The 21,954-nt window shown below is 45.0% G+C and overlaps 2 protein-coding genes across 4 annotated transcripts in view; one reads left to right on the plus strand and one right to left on the minus strand.

Annotated features, from left to right (window-relative positions):
* The window catches only part of C1H5orf63 (chromosome 1 C5orf63 homolog), a 205,269-nt gene that overhangs the window by 144,951 nt on the left and 38,364 nt on the right, over positions 1 to 21,954 (minus strand). The window lies entirely within an intron of this gene.
* On the plus strand, positions 7,383 to 9,777 carry LOC143793899 (uncharacterized). The gene is made up of 3 exons (XM_077280842.1): positions 7,383 to 7,479; positions 7,634 to 7,796; positions 8,541 to 9,777. The coding sequence occupies exons 1-3, from the start codon at positions 7,383 to 7,385 to the stop codon at positions 9,559 to 9,561; spliced, it is 1,281 nt and encodes a 426-aa protein (XP_077136957.1). The 3' UTR covers positions 9,562 to 9,777.

Raw genomic sequence — 21,954 nt, forward strand, 5'->3', positions numbered from 1 at the left:
CATAGATTTGTCTTTCTCGTCTGCTTTCCATCCTCAGACTAATGGCCAGACCGAGCGGACGAATCAGACTTTGGAGACATATTTGAGGTGTTTTGTGTCTGCAGATCAGGATGATTGGGTTGCTTTTTTGCCTTTAGCGGAGTTTGCCCTCAATAATCGGGCCAGCTCTGCCACCTTGGTGTCTCCTTTTTTCTGTAATTCGGGGTTTCATCCTCGATTTTCCTCCGGTCAGGTGGAATCTTCGGATTGTCCTGGAGTGGATGCTGTGGTGGAGAGGTTGCATCAGATTTGGGGGCAGGTGGTGGACAATTTGAAGTTGTCCCAGGAGAAGACTCAGCTTTTTGCCAACCGCCGGCGTCGGGTTGGTCCTCGGCTTTGTGTCGGGGACTTGGTGTGGTTGTCTTCTCGTTTTGTCCCTATGAGGGTTTCTTCTCCTAAGTTTAAGCCTCGGTTCATCGGCCCGTACAAGATATTGGAGATTCTTAACCCTGTGTCCTTCCGTTTGGACCTCCCTGCATCTTTTTCTATTCATAATGTTTTTCATCGGTCATTGTTGCGCAGGTATGAGGTACCGGTTGTGCCTTCCGTTGAGCCTCCTGCTCCGGTGTTGGTTGAGGGCGAGTTGGAGTACGTTGTGGAAAAAATCTTGGACTCCCGTGTTTCCAGACGGAAACTCCAGTATCTGGTCAAATGGAAGGGATACGGTCAGGAGGATAATTCTTGGGTGACTGCCTCTGATGTTCATGCCTCCGATCTGGTCCGTGCCTTTCATAGGGCTCATCCTGATCGCCCTGGTGGTTCTGGTGAGGGTTCGGTGCCCCCTCCTTGAGGGGGGGGGTACTGTTGTGAAATTGGATTTTGGGCTCCCCCGGTGGCCACTGGTGGAATTGAACTTGTGTGCATCATCCCCTCTGTTCACCTGTTCCCATCAGGATGTGGGAGTCGCTATTTAACCTTGCTCCTCTGTCACTTCCATGCCGGTCAACATTGTAATCAGAAGCCTTTCTGTGCATGTTCCTGCTACCAGACAACTTCCAGCTAAGTCGTACTTTTGTCCTTGTTTGTTTTTTGCATTTTGTTCCAGTTCACAGCTGCAGTTTCGTTTCTGTGTCTGGAAAGCTCTTGTGATCTGAAATTGCCACTCTGATGTTATGAGTTAATACTAGAGTCTTAAAGTAATTTCAGGATGGTGTATTGATAGGGTTTTCAGCTGACCATGAAAGTACCCTTTCTGTCTTCCTGCTATCTAGTAAGCGGACCTCGATTTTGCTAAACCTATTTTCATACTACGTTTGTCATTTTCATCTTAAATCACCGCCAATATATGTGGGGGCCTCTGTCTGCCTTTCGGGGAAATTTCTCTAGAGGTGAGCCAGGACTATATTTTCCTCTGCCAGGATTAGTTAGTCCTCCGGCCGGCGCTGGGCGTCTAGGGATAAAACGCAGGCTACGCTACCCGGCTACTGTTAGTTGTGCGGCAGGTTTAGTTCATGGTCAGTTTAAGTTTCCATCCTTCCAAGAGCTAGTTCCTATGTATGCTGGGCTATGTTCTCTTGCCATTGAGAACCATAACACTCCCCCTGTCGAATAGTGCGTATCTTAGATTCTGCTAGAGCCATTCTGTCAGGATCATCGTAAATGTTTCCTAGAGCGGAAAAAAAACTCTCCACTGAGTTAAATGCAGCAGAATCAGAAGGTAAAGAAAACGCCCAGGCTTGGGGGTCCCCGTTTAGTAATGACAACACCAGACCCACACGCTGAGCCTCATTACCTGAGATCGGGCGCATACGAAAATAAAGTTTGCAAGCTTCCCGAAAAGTAGCAAATTTACTGCGTTCCCCAGCAAATCTTTCAGGCAAAGGAAACTTAGGCTCAGCAACTTTACCTGCCGCTCCAGCTTGCACATTAGATACTGCTAGTCCCTGTTGCTGCACTGCCCCCCTCAACTCAGTGACCTGTAGGGACAGCGCCCTCAACTGGCGGGTTACGGAAGTCATGGGATCCATGGAATTAATATAATATTGGCTGATTATAATGTCACGGGAAACCTAGGTAGGCAAAAGCTAATAACCCGGGCTCCTGCGATTTCCCTCAACTCTGGGAAACCCTGACTGACCCTCTCCCAGAGTTTACACTGATGGTGTGCATGTCTGGGCCTCCACCCTCTCCCTGTCTCGTGTTTCAACCCTAGGCTGAAACCTCCACCCACCACCCAGTGAAGAGACCACTAACCAATACCCACAGTTAGCACAGACAAGGATAACGGAAAATATACACCACGCCGCAGTCACACAGGAATACACTACAAGTGCTCAGGGCAAAACAAATACAAATATAGGAAGGAGGAAAATATGACAAAGGGAAATATACACCACCAGATACGATACTCCTTTTCCTAGACCACCACTCCAGACCGAGATATCCAAGCACAAGACAGAAGCTATAATCGGCGATGCCCAATGTTCAGAAGAACAATTTAAAGGCAGTGGGCGTGACCCAGCTTCCAATCCTAGCACCAGCAAAATTAACCCCGGACCAGCTAGACAAAATCTAGCCGACGCCACTGAGCGAATAGTGGACAAAAGCGGAATTACCGCTGTCTGTCGAACGCCCTAGTATAAACAGCGTCCGACATGACAGAAACCTTCAGTATTTGCTGCGGATTGGATGCTGCGTCCATCCACAGCGTCCAATCCGCAGCATCCAGATGTTACAGCATAGTGGAGGGGATTTTATGAAATCCCGTCTCCACTATGAGTGCAGGGCCGCATCCAACGGCCCTGTGTAACCGGACATGTGGCGTGTCTTTATAGACTGCAGCATGTCAATTTATCTTGCGGAGCGTCTCCGCAAGATAAATAACCTAGTCTATGAATACGATGCAGTGATTCCGCATGTGTTCAATGAGTACAACAGGGGGCGGCACGGGGTATCTGCTGTGTCCAAAGCGCAGGGATTCCGGACCGTGGACACATACTCTTAGTTTACCTAGACAAAGTAAGTGTCAGGACTCTGAACTTTTTTTACCTTTTGTGCATTACTGCCCTTTTCCAAGATGGCATCTTTGGTCTCATGTGCACTGTGTCTTCCTGCTATAAAACTCCACCCCAGCCTTCAGTCTGTGCTAGCGTATTCTGCCTTGCATCCAGCTCCTGACCTCTGATTACTCCCTGGCTATATACCTGCTCCTGTGAACCTGTGTGGTGATCCTGCTACTCTGCTCTGAGTTCCTGCTGCATACACCAGTTTCCAGTAATCCTCCTTCATCTGCTGCTCGTGTTTACTTCCATCTGCATTTGCTGGACATGTAAGCTGTTTCTGCTCTGCAAAAACCTGAGACTATTAACCAGGCCTCCCTGGTTGAGCTAAGATATGATTTGAACTGCCTTATACGCTTATCTATCTGTGTTTGGACTAAGACAAGGATTTATTCGTGTCATGTATCCTCAAGAATAACTGTGCTTCATAGACTTTCTGCTTGATTGCATTTTCCTCTGAAGTGTCCTATAGACTGCTAAGCTGCGTTTAATATTTACACCAAGTGTTGTGGACTTGAGTTTCTCTCTGCACCTGTTTGAATCACCGTGTGATAATATAGACTTTACCACTTATAAAACTGTGTCCTGTAGTTGTCTTGTTCCACGCAAAGAGTCTCCTGAGTTATTCCCTATAATTATTACAGTAAGTCAAGTTTCCATGATCCATGCAGTTTTAATCCTCAGCTCACACACATTTCTGCATTTATATTTCATACAAAAGGATTACGGTGGAGCGCCATGAGATACATATGAAGCTTCTACACTTTGCTTGATTTCCAATTTCTTGAATGTTTACATTTTAGACTGAATTTAGTTTTTAGGTAAATGCCCAAGTATGTATTTAGTGAAAAAGCATTCACTGTGTAATATTGATAATCTGTATGGGAAAAAAAACACAGTAAGCAATATAAGGTAGCTCCTGCACCTGCTAACAATGCAGACAAACACACTGAACCGGCCTTAAGGAGATGTAAGCACACTACAAATTTATGACCTAGTGTTGGAACAGTCACACCACTTCCAGCAGGAAGTACATAGTCAAAGTGGTGTAGATCTGCCATTTCTGTTTACTTTGTGGCATTTGAGGCTTAGCAAAAATGCTCCAACAAATTTACACACAACTGGTGAATCTATATGGCCATTACAATTCATATTTATATTGTGTGAGTGGTTGCCACACTTGGCTGCTTCCACAGGTAGAGACAGGAACCGCTCTGGTAAAGGATCACCTGCTGGTTTATTGTGGATAGCAAAAACCTTGGCAGGGTTCAGCAAAACAAACAGAGCCTTGCTGGCATAACGGTAAAACAAACAAAACACAGCCCCTATGAGGCCATTCCCTGCAGGGTTCACCTTCAGTTTTTCCGCACAGTTCTTTAGCTCCTCTGGGAGCTATGTGGGAGTTCCTGCTCTCCCAATACACACCACAGACTGAGCCACAGGTCCAGGTATATCACCTGGGCTGGTCGTGTGATCGTGACATCACTGCAGGTCCTCAAACACCTGCAGGTCCTGCAGGGAAATGGGGTACGGTGAGCACACTCCCACCCACACTGTGGGTGCGCACATAAAAGCGGCCCATTAAGGCTACGTTCACATTTGCGGTGTGCGCCGCAGCGTCGTCGCCGCACCAAAACGCATGCGGCGTGCGGCCCTATCTTTAACATTGGGGCCGCATGTACATGCGTTGTCATGCGTTTTGGTGCGTTGTACGCCGCATGCGGCGTTAGGGCGCACCTGTCAGGGCGCGGCAAACGCAACATGTTGCATTTTTTGGGCGGTGCAGACTTTGTAAAAAACGCATGCGTCGTGTTTGCGTCGTGTTTGCGTCGTCGATGCGCCTTTTTTCCCATTGACTTGTATTGACAACGCAGACGACGCAAGTACTTGCGTTGTGGTGCGTTGTACGACGCATGCGTTTTCCACTAAAAAATGCAAAACATTGTCTAGACTTTGTCTAGACAAAAAAAACCCACTATATATAGAGAGAAAAAAAGGGGTTTGGCATTGTCTTTCACAAGGCTATCAGACAAGACAAGTCACTGAGGAGAAACCTGCTTTCACAACCTGTAAGTATATATTTCTCTTTGCATATTTTTTATTCTGTGTTTTATTTTTTGATTTTGATTTAATTTGTGCAATGTTTGGTCTGTGCTATTGTACGGTTATGGCACTGTGGGTTGTTAGTGAAAAATTGTGTTTTTTAATCTGGTTTTGATGTACTTCTGGCGTTATATGATGCCGTTTATTGTCACCGGCCTTGCTTGGTTTTGGATTGGTTTTAGGGATTTTGGGTTGTTCTGGTGTCATGCGGTTGTTCAATGTCTTTAATACGGCAGATTTTTATGTTAAATTTCTGGTGCATGTCTTTTTCTGGTTTCTATTGTTGGGGGTAACCGTATAGCATTTTCTTGGCTCATGTCTTGCTGTGTTTTATTATGCTGTTGTCCGTTTTTTTGCTTTACTTGAGTGTCTTTTCGTGCTGGTGGGGGGGCTACATTTATGATGTTTCATTTGTATTGTATTGTTCTGGGCTGCTATATGCCATTCTATTTTCAATTGTATTTTCCCTTTTTTTTTTGGTTTTAACTATGATGGTTTAACGTCGTTTTCCCTATGGCTTCCGTATGTATCTCCTTTCTTGAATGTTTCCATTAACAAGTGTGTAGTATGGCCTTTATTTTTTTTTTTTTTTTAGTTGGTGGCCTTTTTTTTTAAATTTATTGTGTTTTCTTTTCTATTTGACTATGTTTTATCTTTTGGGTTGCTGTATATTGTAACAGCGGTTGTCCCGTAATGTTTATTGCTTATTATCTAGAATGTTATTTAGCGCCTTTTTCTGATGTATTTCGGTGGATGTCACCAGATGGTGTTGTTTTGGATCATGTCTTGTTGTAATTGTAAATTATGGCGTTCATTAGTTTGCTATTTCATTGTGCCTTTTTTTTCCTGTAAGTTTTTTTTTAATAATTTTGTAGCTTTAGAAATTTTTACATAGGTGTTTATTTTTGCTTAATTTTGTTTGGGTCTATTCTTGTATTGTTTCTTCGATTGCATTCTCTTGCAATGTATGGCGTTGTGGTGTCGCTTTTTGAGTTTGCATTGTCCTATCAGTCAACAGTCAATTGTGGTTGTTTTAATGTTTTGGGCCTATTTTATTGTATGTGGCATTGGATGTGATTTTTTGCTCATTTTTTCATTGCAGAACAAACTTGCAAGAATGCCAAGTTCTTCTGAGCATAGCCAATCGGCGCGGGGGAGTGCGGTGAGTAATTATGTCCATTTGCTTACTATTCGCTGCCATTTGTAGCATTGACAATAATTTTTGTATACAATTTTTCCAGGCTTCTTCAAGTGAGGGGGAAGGCAGTCAGCGGGAGCAGAGAGATCGGGGCCAAGATGTGGCGTCAGGCCGGCGAGTGAGTATTTTTTTTTTTTTATCTTTTTTTTTTCCAGTAGCATCCTGCTGTGAGGAACATTACATTTGAGGAGCATCCTGCTTTCACTAGGGATGTTTACTAAGCTTAGGCCCCCGTCACACATAGCGAGATCGCTAGCGAGATCGCTGCTGAGTCACAAGTTTTGTGACGCAACAGCGACCTCAGTAGCGATCTCGCTATGTGTGACACGTACCAGCGATCAGGCCCCTGCTGTGAGATCGCTGGTCGTGTTGGAATGGCCTGGGCCAATTTTTGGTCGTTGAGGTCCCGCTGACATCGCTGAATCGGTGTGTGTGACACCGATCCAGCGATGTCTTCACTGGTAACCAGGGTAAACATCGGGTTACTAAGCGCAGGGCCGCGCTTAGTAACCCGATGTTTACCCTGGTTACCCGGGTGCTGCAGGGGGACTTCGGCATCGTTGAAGACAGTTTCAACGATGCTGAAGTCGTTCCCCTGATCGTTGGTCGCTGGAGAGAGCGGTCTGTGTGAAAGCTCCCCAGCAACCACACAACGACTTACCAACGATCACGGCCAGGTAGTATAGCTGGTCGTGATCGTTGGTAAATCGCTATGTGAGACGGGGCCTTTAATTACATTATAGATTTTCAGGGCAGCAAGTATTGGGGGAAGGTAAAATAAAGTTGAACTCCCTGCACACAAACATTCCAAAACACAGGTGTAGAAAACATCAATATACATACATCAAATGGCAAAGGATAGGGCAAAGGTACCTATCATGCCAGGTACTGGTGGTTGTTATTATTTGCATATTTGTAACCTATTTGTTTTCTAATTTTTCTAGGTTTCACAACGGGCCCAAGGAGACAGTATTGATGTGGACCTCCTGATCTCCAGCATCCAGGAGCGTGGCCCGTTGTGGGACAGCCGTGACCCTCGGCACATGGACCAGGTGGTGTCGAGGCGTTTGTGGGCAGAGGTGGCAAAGTCGCTGTGGGATAGCTTTGACAGTGCCTCAGCGAAGGCCAAAGGCAACTTTAGTGAGTATTGCAGATACGCTGCTATGACCCATCTTGCCAGGATAAACACAACCGTGTGTGATGCGATCAACGCCTAAACTTTGCATCGCACACGGTTGTTTTAGCCTTTTAAAATGCTAAATATGTAACCATTTTTTTGTCTTTACATTCACAGTGAAAAAGTTGAGGACCAGATGGCGATCCATGAAGGACCGTTTCAATAAGGGGATCCGTGCTGCGGAGGAGCAAGCTCGGAGTGGTGCTGCTGCGTCCAAGGCGGTGCCCTATAAATATAACAGGGCACTCCAGTTCCTAAGACCGGTCCTTACCCGCCGACAGTAAGTATTTTGGCCACATACCATATTGCACAGCCACATAGTACATTGCCCAGCCACGTACATTGTGCATCCACATAGTAGATTGCCAGGCCACTATATCGCAGCCACATAGTACACGTTCTAGCTACATATACACATAGTATATTTCCAAAGGAACATAGTGTATTGGCCATCCATGTAGTCATCGTAGCATTTTGGCCATCCTTTTACCCTAGTGGAATGGTATATAGCCCATTAGTAATTTTTTTGGTTAGGCGTGAGTCATTGTAGTCCATGACAGGTTACGTTCTGAGTCAGGGTAGTTCTGATCGCAGGAATAATGATGACGTCTGGATCACATGATCCTAACGTCATGGCCGTTCCTGCGATCAGATCAGCAAAGTGACTTTTTTTTTTTTTTTTTTTTAATGTTTTTCTTGACTTTAAATTTTTTACTAATTTGGCGGCATAGGCAGCATCAAGAAAGATTTTTTTAAAAAAATTTTTTGAAAACGATGACAGAGGTATGCATTGGCTTTGGCAGCGGGAATGACCAGTCATTTTCTGCCGTAGGTATGTCCATGATTGTTATCGTCAGCCCTAATGGTCAGCTGGCGATTACAATCAGCAATTTATTATAGGTCACACAGACTGAGAGACAGGGGATTGTAATGTATTGATGTGTCATGTAATGTTTTATTACAGGAGTTGGCGTATGTGATAGTTAATTAATTGAAGGCTAATTCTTTCCTTATCTTTTCACAGGACACACAGCAGCACCCTCGAGCGAGCTCGCCCCGCAGGAGCGGACCTTCATGAATCGCCATCTGACCCGTCACAGCCCTCCCACAGCGACAGCAGGCTTGCACCACCATCTGGAGAACCGGCAGCCGGTCCATCAGGTGTTCCCCTGCACGAGGCCTCTGGCGCACCTTCGTTTGGGAATTCCCGACAGCGCCAGCGGGCCTCGGACAGGCCAGCCATGCCCGAATTTTTGCATTTGAGCACGGTTTTCCAGAACTGTTTCAAGGCGTTGAGCGATAAAATGGACACTCGTCTGTCCAGTATCGAACGACGCCTTGAAAATATGGAAGCCGAGCTCTCGAATCCGGCAAAACATTTTTTAAGTACTATTGGTAAGGGCATGGTGGAACACCTTACGCCGGAACTCCAGATTTCGGTGATGCAATCCTGCAACAATGCCTACGTGAGGGCTCTGCAGCAGGCTCGGGTCATGCAGTCAGCGACACTGCCCGTAGTGCCGTCGCTGGCTAGCATGACTCCGACTACTGCTGCAGAGCCACTCCAGCCACCCCACCCTGGTCCAAGTGCCGAGCGACGCCACCACAGGCACCATAGCAGTGTGCCACCGACTCCTGCTCCTGCCAGGCCCTCATCCTCCCGCAGCCATCATTCTGGGGGAGCTAATACCGATCGTGGAAAGAAAAGGAAAAGAAAGCACAAAAGCAAGAGGACACGCACTGAGGCTCTGGCTGCTCCAGTACAAACAACAAGTACACGTCGGGGCTCTAGCCGCAGCAGGAGCAGCCAGAGCCAACCAAGAACCACGCAAAGGCTCGTGTTGCCTCCTCCCTCCCCTACAGAGGTGGCGGTTTCCTCCCCATTATACCCTGCGGAGGGTTTAGACCTGCCATCCAGCCTCCTGGACTATAATAGGTCAACATCCTCCTCCTCGTCGTCGTCGTCATCATCCTCATTTTCCGCTCCCCATTCCCAAAAAGAAACATACCATTCCCCCATGGTGGCACAGGTTGATACCCCCTAAGTTTATTTCCCCTTTTTTTTTTCTGTTTCCCCCCAATAAAAAATTTTGGTTTTAATACAACAATATTTGCTCTTATTTTCCTGTATACTTCTCAGCAAGTCACACCGTGCGCCGTCTACACATATTTTGTGCTTCAAACAACTCATATATGCAATGTCAGACACTATTTTTACCATTTTTATTTTGCCTTTTTTGGTGTGTCTCTCATTGCTGTATGAGGTGTTTACAAACAATATAGTGTATGAGGTGTTTTCAATCACTAAGGGTATGTGTCCACGCTCAGGATTGCATCAGGATTTGGTCACGATTTTTCATCAGTATTTGTAACCCAAAACCAGGAGTGGGTGATAAATACAGAAGTGGATCAGATGTTTCTATTCTACTTTGCCTCTAATTGTTCCACTCCTGGTTTTGGCTTACAAATACTGATGAAAAATCGTGACAAAATCCTGATGCAATCCTGAACGTGGACACATACCGTAAAGGTACCTTCACACTTAACAATGCTGCAGCGAAACATACAATGATGCAGATCACTGCAGCATCGCTATTTGGTCGCTGGAGAGCTGTCTGTGTGACAGCTCTCCAGCGACCAACGATGCCGAGGTCCCCGGGTAACCAGGGTAAACATCAGGTTGCTAAGCGCAGGCCGCCGCGCTTCCGATGATTACCCTGGTTACCAGTGTTAAATGTAAATAAAACAACAGTACATACACTCAGAATTGCGTCCCCCGGCGTCCGCTTCCCTGCCCTGACTGAGTGACGGCCCTAACAGCAGAGCGGTCACATCACCGCTGTGCTGTGCATTCACTTTCCGGCCGGCGCTCAGTCAGTGCAGGAAGCATACGCCGGGGGACGCGAAGATGAGTATATGTACTGTTTTTTTTTAAACTTTCACACTGGTAAACAGGGTAAATATCAGGTTACTAAGCGCCGCCCTACGCTTAGTAAGCCGATATTTACCCTGATTACCATTGTAAAACATCGCTGGTATCGTTGTTTTTGCTGTCAAACACAACGATACACGGCGATCTGACAAATAAATATGTTATATGGTATGGTATAAATTTTGTCTTTGAAGCATGGTAGAAAACTGAAGAAAATTTTTTTATTAAAACACAACATTTTAAAAACAAAGGGTTCCAAGTTTTTTAGATAAGGCACATTACATTGGTGAACTATTTTTAGCATAGTCACACCAGAATACAGTCCAACAGTTTACTACACCATTGTATCTTGCCATGACACACGGCCAACATCTGACACAAAATAGGCCGCAAAACGATCCCTCATCTGCGCAATTTCCACACTTGTCCTCAGAGGATGATCATGGAAATCGGGCAATGGGTTGGCTATGGTTTCATCGAGATCCACGTTCAGTCTCTCTTTGGACAGAATATAATTGTGGAGAACCACACACGCCTTCACCACCTCATCCACTGTCTCAGTTTTCAGATTAATGGCGGATCCTAATATCCGCCATTTGGAGACAAGGATGCCAAAGGCGCACTCCACAGTCCTTCTGGCCCTGGACAGTCTGTAATTGAACACCCTTTTTGTATGGTCCAAGCCCCGACTGGAGTAGGGTTTCAATAGGTTGGCAGACATTTGGAATGCCTCATCCCCAACCACAACAAATGGCATCGCAGGGCCTTCGGTGTGGGGAAGAGGTCGTGGCTGTGGGAAATTAAAATTGTTCCCATATAATTTTTGGCCCATATCCGACTCTTTAAATGTGCGCGAGTCATTTGAACGGCCAAACGCACCAATGTCCACTGCGAGAAAACGGCAGTCCGCACCGGCAATTGCCATCAGCACAGTGGAAAAGTATTTTTTATAGTTGTAGAAAAGGGATCCACTTTTCCCTGGCTTGGTAATCCGAATGTGCTTGCCATCCACCGCGCCAATACAGTTTGGAAACGAACACACTTGGTCAAATTTCTGTGCGTTGGCCAACCAGATATCGCTTGTAGGGACGGGTAAAAATTCCTCCCGGAGATTATCCCACAAAGCGCGGCATGTCTCAGCAATAATTCCGGAGAGAGTGGAGACTCCAATCCGGAACTGAAATTGAAGGGATCTCAAGGTCTCTCCGGTAGCCAGGAAACTGCCAAGAAGATAAAGAAATTACATTAAAGTACATTGCAATTTATGAAAGTACATTGACCATACCACCCCCAAAAAAAATTTAAAAAAAAAAAGGGAAGAACATATCACAGTCATTCAAACAGCTACGTACCGTAGAGTCACCAGAAGCCGCTCCTCTGCGGAAATAGCTCTCCGGAGCTGCGTGTCCTGCCTGCTAATGGCTCCTTCCACCCGACGCAGAAGATACCGGAAGCTCTCCTGAGACATCCTGGTGTACTCGAAATATTTCTCCAGGTTGTCATTCAGTTCGCCAAACAACCTATGGTATGCTCCACGGCTCTCCCGGACTTCCAAGATAGGGTGTATCCAAAAGCGGCGACGAATCCATCTCCGTTTTTCCCTTTCCCTTTGATGAGAACAGGCGACAGCATAGGCATGAGCCAAGGCAAATTCCATCTCCATATCCATGTAGATACTGTCCATGGGACGCTCCATCATGAATACCAGCAAAATGGGAGGAATTCATGTCTGCCAGGGTATATATACACAATTACATAAACACCAACCCTCTTCTAGCCATTGGTGGTCCTTATCTATTGTGTAGACACTTTTTTTTGTGGGTGGGATGAAGAATGACTCACTGCACAAAAAAACGCATGCGGCGCAAAACGCTGCGTTTTTTGTTGAAAACGCAACTGCGTTTCCCAAAAACGCAGCGTTTTGCACCACATGCGTTGAAAGCATGCGGCGCAAAACGCAGCGTTGTGCATGCGTTTTGCTGCGTTTTTGTTTGCGTTGTGCGTTGCGGCGCCGACGCTGCGGCGCACAACGCAAATCTGAACGTAGCCTAACTCTGTACACAGCTTCTCAGCCCACACAGAGGGCAAGCCTGATGTCAGGTTTCGTTTCCTTTAATGTCTTGCTACCTACATCAAATAGAAAAAAAAACATGGCCCCTAGGACCATAGTATTATGTCTTAGCTTGAGTGGTGCCCTTTGCTGGTCACTCCAGTTTCCCCCCATCATCTTCATATGGTAAGGAAATAGCAATGGACACTCAAAACACAGCCATCTAAACTCATGCACGTGTCCACGCCTTTTTTTATACTCTATTTTTACCACTTCACAAATAAGTATTTAAAATTATGCATAATTATCAAGAAAAAAATCCACAGAATGAGTTTCAAGAAAGTTTAGGACAATGAATAAGCATACAATGCAATAAATTCATCATAATGGCTACCAGCTGGTAAACGACAATAGCCAAATAGAAGCCATCTACATGTAAGGTTTTAAATATAGAAGATCTCCATGGAAATGACAGATCGGCAGTTCATAAGAAAGAACTTTTTTTGCATAAAATTTTCCCTTCAACCCTCTGTCTAGAGAAAACACTAATAAAAGTCACTGATGTGAGCACATTACAACATAAATAGCACATTCTAACTATTGCTTTCTTCTGCGAGTTTTAAAACACCGTGATAACCTTGCACCCCCTCATTAGGTGACAATGAAAGTGAAAGCTAGACATGAACAATGGGGGGTACAGCATATGCTTTTTCTGCCCAAGCAGCATTAAAATCAGCCCAAAGAGTGAGCTTTCAGAGGAACAGGCTTTTTATGTTCTTAAACCCGCTGCTTTGTTAGGCTCAAATAGGAAAAGGCAGGACGTTAGACTTCATAAGCGCAGTGCTTATTAAAGATAAAGGCATTGATTCATGTAGTGTTGAGACAGGCAGATTGGCGTATGGCTCAAGACTTTAACCTTCAAGTTTAAGGGTAATTAGTAACAAAACTGGCTTCAAGGCAGTACGCCAGCTACATGCGAACCTGAGCACCCAGAGCAAGAATATTATGTGGTGTAACACAAACCAACCTTCATATATTGGACGTTGACATGTCTAGTTAGTGGTGGAGTATGGAGGAGAGCCCCTAATGGCTCTAAAAACGTCCCCACTTCACTTTTCAGGATGGAATATGATTAAACAACGCTCTTTTAGGATCCATATTGTGTCATGTTTATCAAAACTGGCTAAATCTCAAAACGATGCAAATTAGTCCAGGCAATCTTAAAATGATCAAATTTATCAAAGTGGTTTATGCAGTTTCTGTGTGCTAGAAACGTGTGACACAATTTTGGCACATTGTTTGTGTCACAGGATGAACTATGTTCCATTTTAGCAAAGCTTTACCCCAAGTCGGACAAGTTGTCTAAAACACATACAGGTCCTTCTCAAAAAATTAGCATATAGTGTTAAATTTCATTATTTACCATAATGTAATGATTACAATTAAACTTTCATATATTATAGATTCATTATCCACCAACTGAAATTTGTCAGGTCTTTTATTGTTTTAATACTGATGATTTTGGCATACAACTCCTGATAACCCAAAAAACCTGTCTCAATAAATTAGCATATTTCACCCGACCAATCAAATAAAAGTGTTTTTTAATACCAAACAAAAAAACCATCAAATAATAATGTTCAGTTATGCACTCAATACTTGGTCGGGAATCCTTTGGCAGAAATGACTGCTTCAATGCGGCGTGGCATGGAGGCAATCAGCCTGTGACACTGCTGAGATGTTATGGAGGCCCAGGATGCTTCAATAGCGGCCTTAAGCTCATCCAGAGTGTTGGGTCTTGCGTCTCTCAACTTTCTCTTCACAATATCCCACAGATTCTCTATGGGGTTCAGGTCAGGAGAGTTGGCAGGCCAATTGAGCACAGTAATACCATGGTCAGTAAACCATTTACCAGTGGTTTTGGCACTGTGAGCAGGTGCCAGGTCGTGCTGAAAAATGAAATCTTCATCTCCATAAAGCATTTCAGCCGATGGAAGCATGAAGTGCTCAAAAATCTCCTGATAGCTAGCTTCATTGACCCTGCCCTTGATGAAACACAGTGGACCAACACCAGCAGCTGACATGGCACCCCACACCATCACTGACTGTGGGTACTTGACACTGGACTTCAGGCATTTTGGCATTTCCTTCTCCCCAGTCTTCCTCCAGACTCTGGCACCTTGATTTCCGAATGACATGCAATTTGCTTTCATCAGAAAACAGTGCTGCTTCTCTGTAGCCCAGGTCAGGCGCTTCTGCCGCTGTTTATGGTTCAAAAGTGGCTTTACCTGGGGAATGCGGCACCTGTAGAACAGCTGATGAAGACGCTGGAGTAGCGTCGATACGTGTGGGGTTCAGGGCTTTCTTTTTCCCGAGGGACAGGACTGGGTAACTTACCTCCATAACTGCTATGGAACTACACCTATGTATTTCTTGCATAGACTGACACTTATCCATGCCTTAGGACATTGGATCTTGATTTCTTGTATTTCCATATGGCGTGTGTGTGCATATGTTTATTTAAACAACTAATACATTGTAGTATTGCAGTATATTTATTTCCCTGATCATTTTTCTACAGGGGTCTGCTCCTACTTATTTACCATCTGTTTGCACACATGCCACTTTGGACAAGATAGGATCCATGATATATCTTCTCCTGATATTAGGCTGGAGTACATGTTATTTGTCATAGTACTCAGGGGGTCAGTTGGCAGCAAACAATAGGATTTATGTAGTCTTATATTTAGCACTTTCTGGCAATTTTTCCTGTTCTACATATGTTGTGATTAAGTATTAGCTTCCTTTTTCCCCTCGGGTTAAATTCTTTATGGTCTATTTTGCCATATCATTGTTTTAAATGAAAGAGAGTGTTTTGGTGCGATTTATGCCAGAGCTCTGCCACATTTAGCTTCATAATTCAGCTCCATTAGATTTACTTTACAGCCATATACTGTGCACACAATTATTAGGCAATTTGCTTTTTTGCAACAGCTGCAAAACATGCGGGCGCGGGGACGCTAACATTTCACTCAAGCACCACACAACCCAAGAAATGAACATGCTCACTCATCATTATTCGGCAGTTAATGTGCACTTTTTTTCTCAACACATTTTTGCAATCTTGTTGACTAATTACAAATCGTTTGATGGTTCTGTGAATACGCCCCAATATCTTAGCAATTTCAAGACTGCTGTAAGGGTATGTGCAGACGATCCGGAAGTGGCAGCGCTTCGGACACAGTGCATGTTCGCAGCCGTCTATTGAACGCAAGTGAATCCGCATGTGTTCACTGAACTGTGCAGAATCACTGCTTCCAATACATTGTATGGGTGAAATTTCACTTGTGAAGGCTTGCGTCTCTGCAAGAGAAACAGACATGCTGCGGTCTGGAGAGATACGCTGCATGTCCAATGCCGCGGGTGATCCGCAGGAGTCTCTGGACATGGAATCTCTTGAAATCTCATCCACTATGCTGTACCATCAGGCCGCTGTGGGCTGGGCACTGCACAAGTACGTAGTGTCCAAACCGCAGAGTTTACTTATTGTGTGCACATATCCTGACACTTTCAAAAATGTTTGACTTTTTAGAGTAAAGGCCCCGTCTCACATAGCGAGATCGCTAGCGAGATCGCTGCTGAGTCACAAGTTTTGTGACGCAACAGCGACCTCAGTAGCGATCTCGCTATGTGTGAAACGTACCAGCGATCAGGCCCCTGCTGCGAGATCGCTGGTCGTGTCGGAATGGCCTGGACCTTTTTTTGGTCGTTGAGGTCCCGCTGACATCGCTGAATCGGTGTGTGTGACACCGATCCAGCGATGTCTTCACTGGCAACCAGGGTAAACATCGGGTTACTAAGCGCAGGGCCGCGCTTAGTAACCCGATGTTTACCCTGGTTACCAGCGTAAATGTAAAAAAAAAAAACCAGTACATACTCACCATCTGATGTCCGTCAGGTCCCTTGGCGTCTGCTTCCTGCTGTGACTGAGCCGCCGTAAAGTGAGAGCACAGCTGTCATGAATCCCAATGGCTAGGGATAGCAAGGGACAAGCAAAGTAATACAAAATATCGGACGAGCTCTAGGGTGATGGAACCTGGGCTGACCGCTGCCCTACGCCTGACAAACGCAACTAGAGATAGCCAGGGAGCGTGCCTACGTTGGTTCTAGACGCCACGCACCAGCCTAAGAGCTAACTAGTACTGCAGAGAAAATAAAGACCTCACTTGCCTCCAGAGGAATGAACCCCAAAAGGTATAGTTGCCCCCCACATGTATTGACGGTGAAATGAGAGGAAGGCACACACATAGAGATGATATATATAGGTTCAGCAAATTGAGGCCCGCTGTAAACTAGAAAGCAGAACGATACAAAAGGGGTCTGAGCGGTCAGCAAAAAACCCTAATCAAAAAACCATCCTGAGATTACAAGAACCCATGTGCCAACTCATGGCACATGGGGAGAACCTCAGTCCACTAGAGCTACCAGCTAGCATAGAGACATAATAAGCAAGCTGGACAAAAAAACCAACAACTGAAAATCAGCACTTAGCTTATCCTGAAAGATCTGGGAGCAGGTAGGCAGGAACCAAACAGAGCACATCTGAATACATTGATAGCCGGCAAGGGAATGACAGAAAGGCCAGGTAAAATAGGAAACACCCAGCCTCTGATGGACAGGTGGAAACCAAAGGCCGCAACCCACCAAAGTCACCCAGTACCAGCAGTAACCACCAGAGGGAGCCCACAAACAGAATCCACAACACACAGCAGTGACGTCACCGCTGCGCTCTGCTCTCACTGTACGGCGGCTCAGTCAGAGCAGGCAGCAGACGGCAAGGGACCTGACGGGCAACAGATGGTGAGTATGTACTGTTTGTTTTTTTTTGGTAACCAGGGTAAACATCGGGTTACTAAGCGCGGCCCTGCGCTTAGTAACCCGATGTTTACCCTGGTTACCCGGGTGCTGCAGGGGGACTTCGGCATCGTTGAAGACAGTTTCAACGATGCCGAAGTCGTTCCCCTGATCGTTGGTCGCTGGAGAGAGCTGTCTGTGTGACAGCTCCCCAGCGACCACACAGAGACCACACAGCGACGCTGCAGCGATCAGCATCGTTGTCTGTATCGCTGCAGCGTCGCTGTGTGAGACGGGGCCTTTAGATAAATCTATTTTTAGTTGATTTTGCCTGAGGAAAACAAGCTGGCTAATAATTCTGCACACCTTGATAAAGGGTGTTGTATCGTTAGGTCTCACCCTCCCTCATTACACAAATACAGATCACCTGATCTGCTTCATCCAATAAGCATTCAATTTTATACAGCTTGGAGATAGAAAATCTTCATAAAAATAGTGGCATGGTCAAAATATTGACTTCCCAAATAATTCTGCACACAGTGTATAGTGTGGGCAGTGGTTAACTCAGAGCATTCAGCGTTCCGGCAGTAGGCTTTTTTTCATACGTTTTCTCTTTTGTCCATAAATGTTACGAAACTGCAACACAGGACTAGGGTAGAAGGGGGAAAACTGACCCTGCACTATGACTAGGCTAATACCCTACGATGGAGTGGGCGACCCCATTCCTTGCGAATAGACCCACCGACGATCCTAGATTTATCTCAAGCGAAGACCTATAGATAGATATTTTAGGGAACCCCTTCCCCCTAAGGACTGGGTACAAAAACGGGTCACCTCCTAATAGAAAACACAGAGAAGGTTGCAGATACCAACTGAAAACAGAAACTAAGACTAGCGGAACCAGATGTCCCAGTACTGCACAAATTATACACACAGAAAACAAAGAAAAGCACCAAGCCAGAACTAAAGCTGATTAACACTCATGTCCAGCAAGGACTGGGAGGCAGGTGCTGGTTAATAAAGAGTGATACAATCATCTGACCCAAGACAAACCCAGCACCAGAGGGAAAAAGACCAGCAGCCAGAACACCACAAGAAAATGGCGGATAGTCACAAACTAAACAGATTCTAACAGTACCTCCCCTTTAACGAGGATCTCCTGGATCCTCTAGGCTGGGCCTTATTCGGAAATCTCCTGTGAAAAGCCTTAATTAACCTTGAGGCTGAGACGTCCCACAGCTTTCACCCAGGAATTGTCCTCGGGACCGAAACCCTTCCAGGACACAAGATAATGCAACCCTCCTCTGTGCCACCTGGAATCAAGAATGCGTGAAATCTCAAACTCGCAGTCCTCATCAATTGGAGGAGCAGACGGCATAGCCACCTGGCGTGTCAACTTTCTTCAGCTAAGATACATGAAAAACTGAATTAATTTTCCAGGACGAAGGAATGTCTAATCTCACCGCTGCAGGGTTGACAATCTGAGCCACTTTGAAGGGTCCTACAAAGTTAGGTCACAACTTTTTAGAAGGGATCTTCAAATGCAGATTCCTAGAGGACAACCAAACCATGTCCCCAACAACAAACCTCACCTCCCTTCTTCTCTTGTCAAATTATTTCTTATATTTATTAGCCTGTTTCAGATTATGATGCACACTGGTACAAACCTTTTTCAAATTTCCACAAAAACTCTCCACCTCAGGCACCGCCGCCCCATCCTAGAAAAAGGACCGATAAATGGATGCTTCCCAGTACAGTACAACAAAAGAAAGGAGAACACCCAGCCGAAGAAGACGTATGATTATTGAGAGCAAACTCAGCTAATGGTAGATATTCCAACCACATCTCCTGATTGTCAGCTACAAAACATCTCAAAAACTGCTCAATGTCCTGGTTCTTCCTCTCGGTCTGTCCATTGGACTCCGGATGATAACCTCACGAAAATGACAAATGAACCTTAAGTCTGTCACAAAAAGCACGCCAAAAGTGAGCCACAAACTGTGGTGCCCTATCGGAAACAATGTCCGTGAGAACACCATGGAGTCTGACAATCTCTTTCACAAATGCCCTGGCAAGTGTCTTAGCGCAGCGTAATTTATTGAACGAGACCAGATGACACATCTTACTAAATCGGTCCACAACAACCCAGATGATAGAAAAACCCTCAGAGACTGACAGATCGGTGATAAAATCCATAGCAAGATGTGACCATGGCGAACTAGGAACCTCAAAATGGCACAGCAACCCTGCAGCCGGGGCATGTGAGGCCTTCGACCTAGCACACACAGTACACTGACGCACCCACTTGATGATTTCTCTTTGCCACCCTGGCCACCAGAAACTTCGACCGATAGACTTTCTTGTTTCGGCAATCCCTGGATGACCTGCCAAACGTGACTCATGACATTCTGTAAACAAAGCTCTCCTCAGGGATTTAGGCACAAATAATTTCCCAATAGGAGTGTTAGTTGGTGCCGCATCCTGGGCTTTAAGAATGCTATTTTCCAACTCAGAACCTAATGCTGCCACCACCCCCCCTCTCTGCAGAATAGATTCCTCCTTTTCAGTATTAACCGCTATGGAGAAACTACAAGACAAAGCATCAGCTTTAACATTCTTTGTCCCAGGGATATATGTCACAGAGAAATGGAACCGGGCAGAAAACAAAGCCCACCTAGCTTGACAGCATTCAAACGTTTAGCAGCATCCAGGTAGATCAGATTCTTATGATCAGTAAAGACTTGTATAGAATGTCTGGCGCCCTCCAAAAAATGTTGCCAATGCTAAAACGCCAGCTTAATAACCAGCAATTCTCGGTTCCCAACATCATAGTTGAGCTCCGCCTCTGAAAATTTCTTAGAAAATAACGCACAGGGATGCACCCTATCCTCTCCTTCTTGTGACAGAACAGCCCCCACTCTTACTGATGAGGCATCCACCTCTACCAGAAAGGGCTTAGTGTCATCTGTCTGGATCAAAACAGGAGCAGAGCTAAACCTCTCCTTGAGATGCTCAAAAGCCTTGACAGCCTTAGGGGACCATTGGACAGTATTGGAACCCTTCTAAGTCAGATCAGTAAGAGGTTTTGCGATAACAGAACAATTCTTTATGAATTTTCTAGAATAATTAGCAAACCCCAAGAAACTCTGAATCAACTTCAAGCATTCAGGTCAAGGCCACGCCAATACCGCCTGAACCTTCACCGGGTCCATCTCAAAACCATCACTGGTAAAGTATCCCAAAAAAACTAATTTTCTGTACTGCAAACTCGCATTTCTCCAGTTTAGCAAAGAGTGTGTTTTCTCTCAGAATCTGCAGAACCTCGCGGACTCTCTGCCAATGCGACTCCAGATCGGGCGAGTAGATCAAAATATCATCCAAGTTATCAATAACACTCCTACCGATCAACGGCCTCAGAATATCGTTAATGAAACTTTGAAAGAACGCCGAAGCATTTGTAAGGCCAAAAGGCATTACTAAACAGTGAGAGATAAACTAAGGCACTCAACTTATATGTAGTTTTTGCAATTTATTGTAGTCATCAAATAAACGTTTCGGCCCAAATACACGGCCTTCTTCAGTAACAGTAACTTCAGGTACAAAGGAGCGTTTTCATGAACGTAATGGAGTATCAGCGGCACAATAGCAGTAAATGCTTGTAGCAAGGTATAATGTCCACGTTGGTGTGTGGGTCATTCCATGTCAAGTGAACTAATGATTTTTACCTCTATATTTTTAATTCTTTTGAGATTTTGTTATTTGGTAATAGTGTGTCAGAGAATGCAAAATGTGAAAGAAAAAAAAAATTCTAGATTTTTTTTATTTTTTACTGATTTTCAAAGTTCAGAAAAAGGGCGAATTTCAGTGTTGCCTGCCTTAACATTTCTCCTCATAACTCAGGCTAGAAAAAAGATAGACAAACAAAATAAACACCAGTCTACCCAGAACTGTACAGGCTTTGACCAGATATGTCACAAGAGTCTGCAGTGTGATTCCTAGAAGTGTGTCCTAAACGTGTGAAGATAACAGTAGAATTAAAACCTGAAAGATGTATACAGACTGTGCCCTGCTACCTGCCACCATCGCACTCTAACAAGCATCTCTATTCTTCCGACAGGTATGTTCATCCACCCAGCTCTCCTGCTGTCTGTCTATGAAGTGCACATAGTACATCACCCAGCTTTGCACACAGACTTTCCTTTGCTCCTAGCATTCCCCTGTGTTATTTATGACCTTGTTTACTCAGGCTTGATTGTATGCATCTGGTCCACCCTTAATTCTCTGACCAAGATGAGCAGAGACCACTCCTCTCTGCTTCACACCTGAACGCACTTAGTTTTACATATATTGCATAGCTTAAGTCTCCATGACTTTAGTCTGCAGTGTGATTCCTAGAAGTGTGTCCTAAAAGTGTGAAGATAACAGTAGAATTAAACCTGAATTGAACCTGAAGGGAACTGAAGGTAACTGGCCAGTCACTGTAAACAATGTTTCCGTTTGTTTGCACTTTCACCCCTATAATCCTTCACTTTCTGCTAACTCCCCTAATCCCCACACAAAGTAAGGAACTGTTTATCTCTGCTCCAATCCTCCCCATCCATC

This window comes from Ranitomeya variabilis, chromosome 1 (assembly GCF_051348905.1).
Source record: "Ranitomeya variabilis isolate aRanVar5 chromosome 1, aRanVar5.hap1, whole genome shotgun sequence".
Lineage (NCBI taxonomy): Eukaryota > Metazoa > Chordata > Amphibia > Anura > Dendrobatidae > Ranitomeya > Ranitomeya variabilis.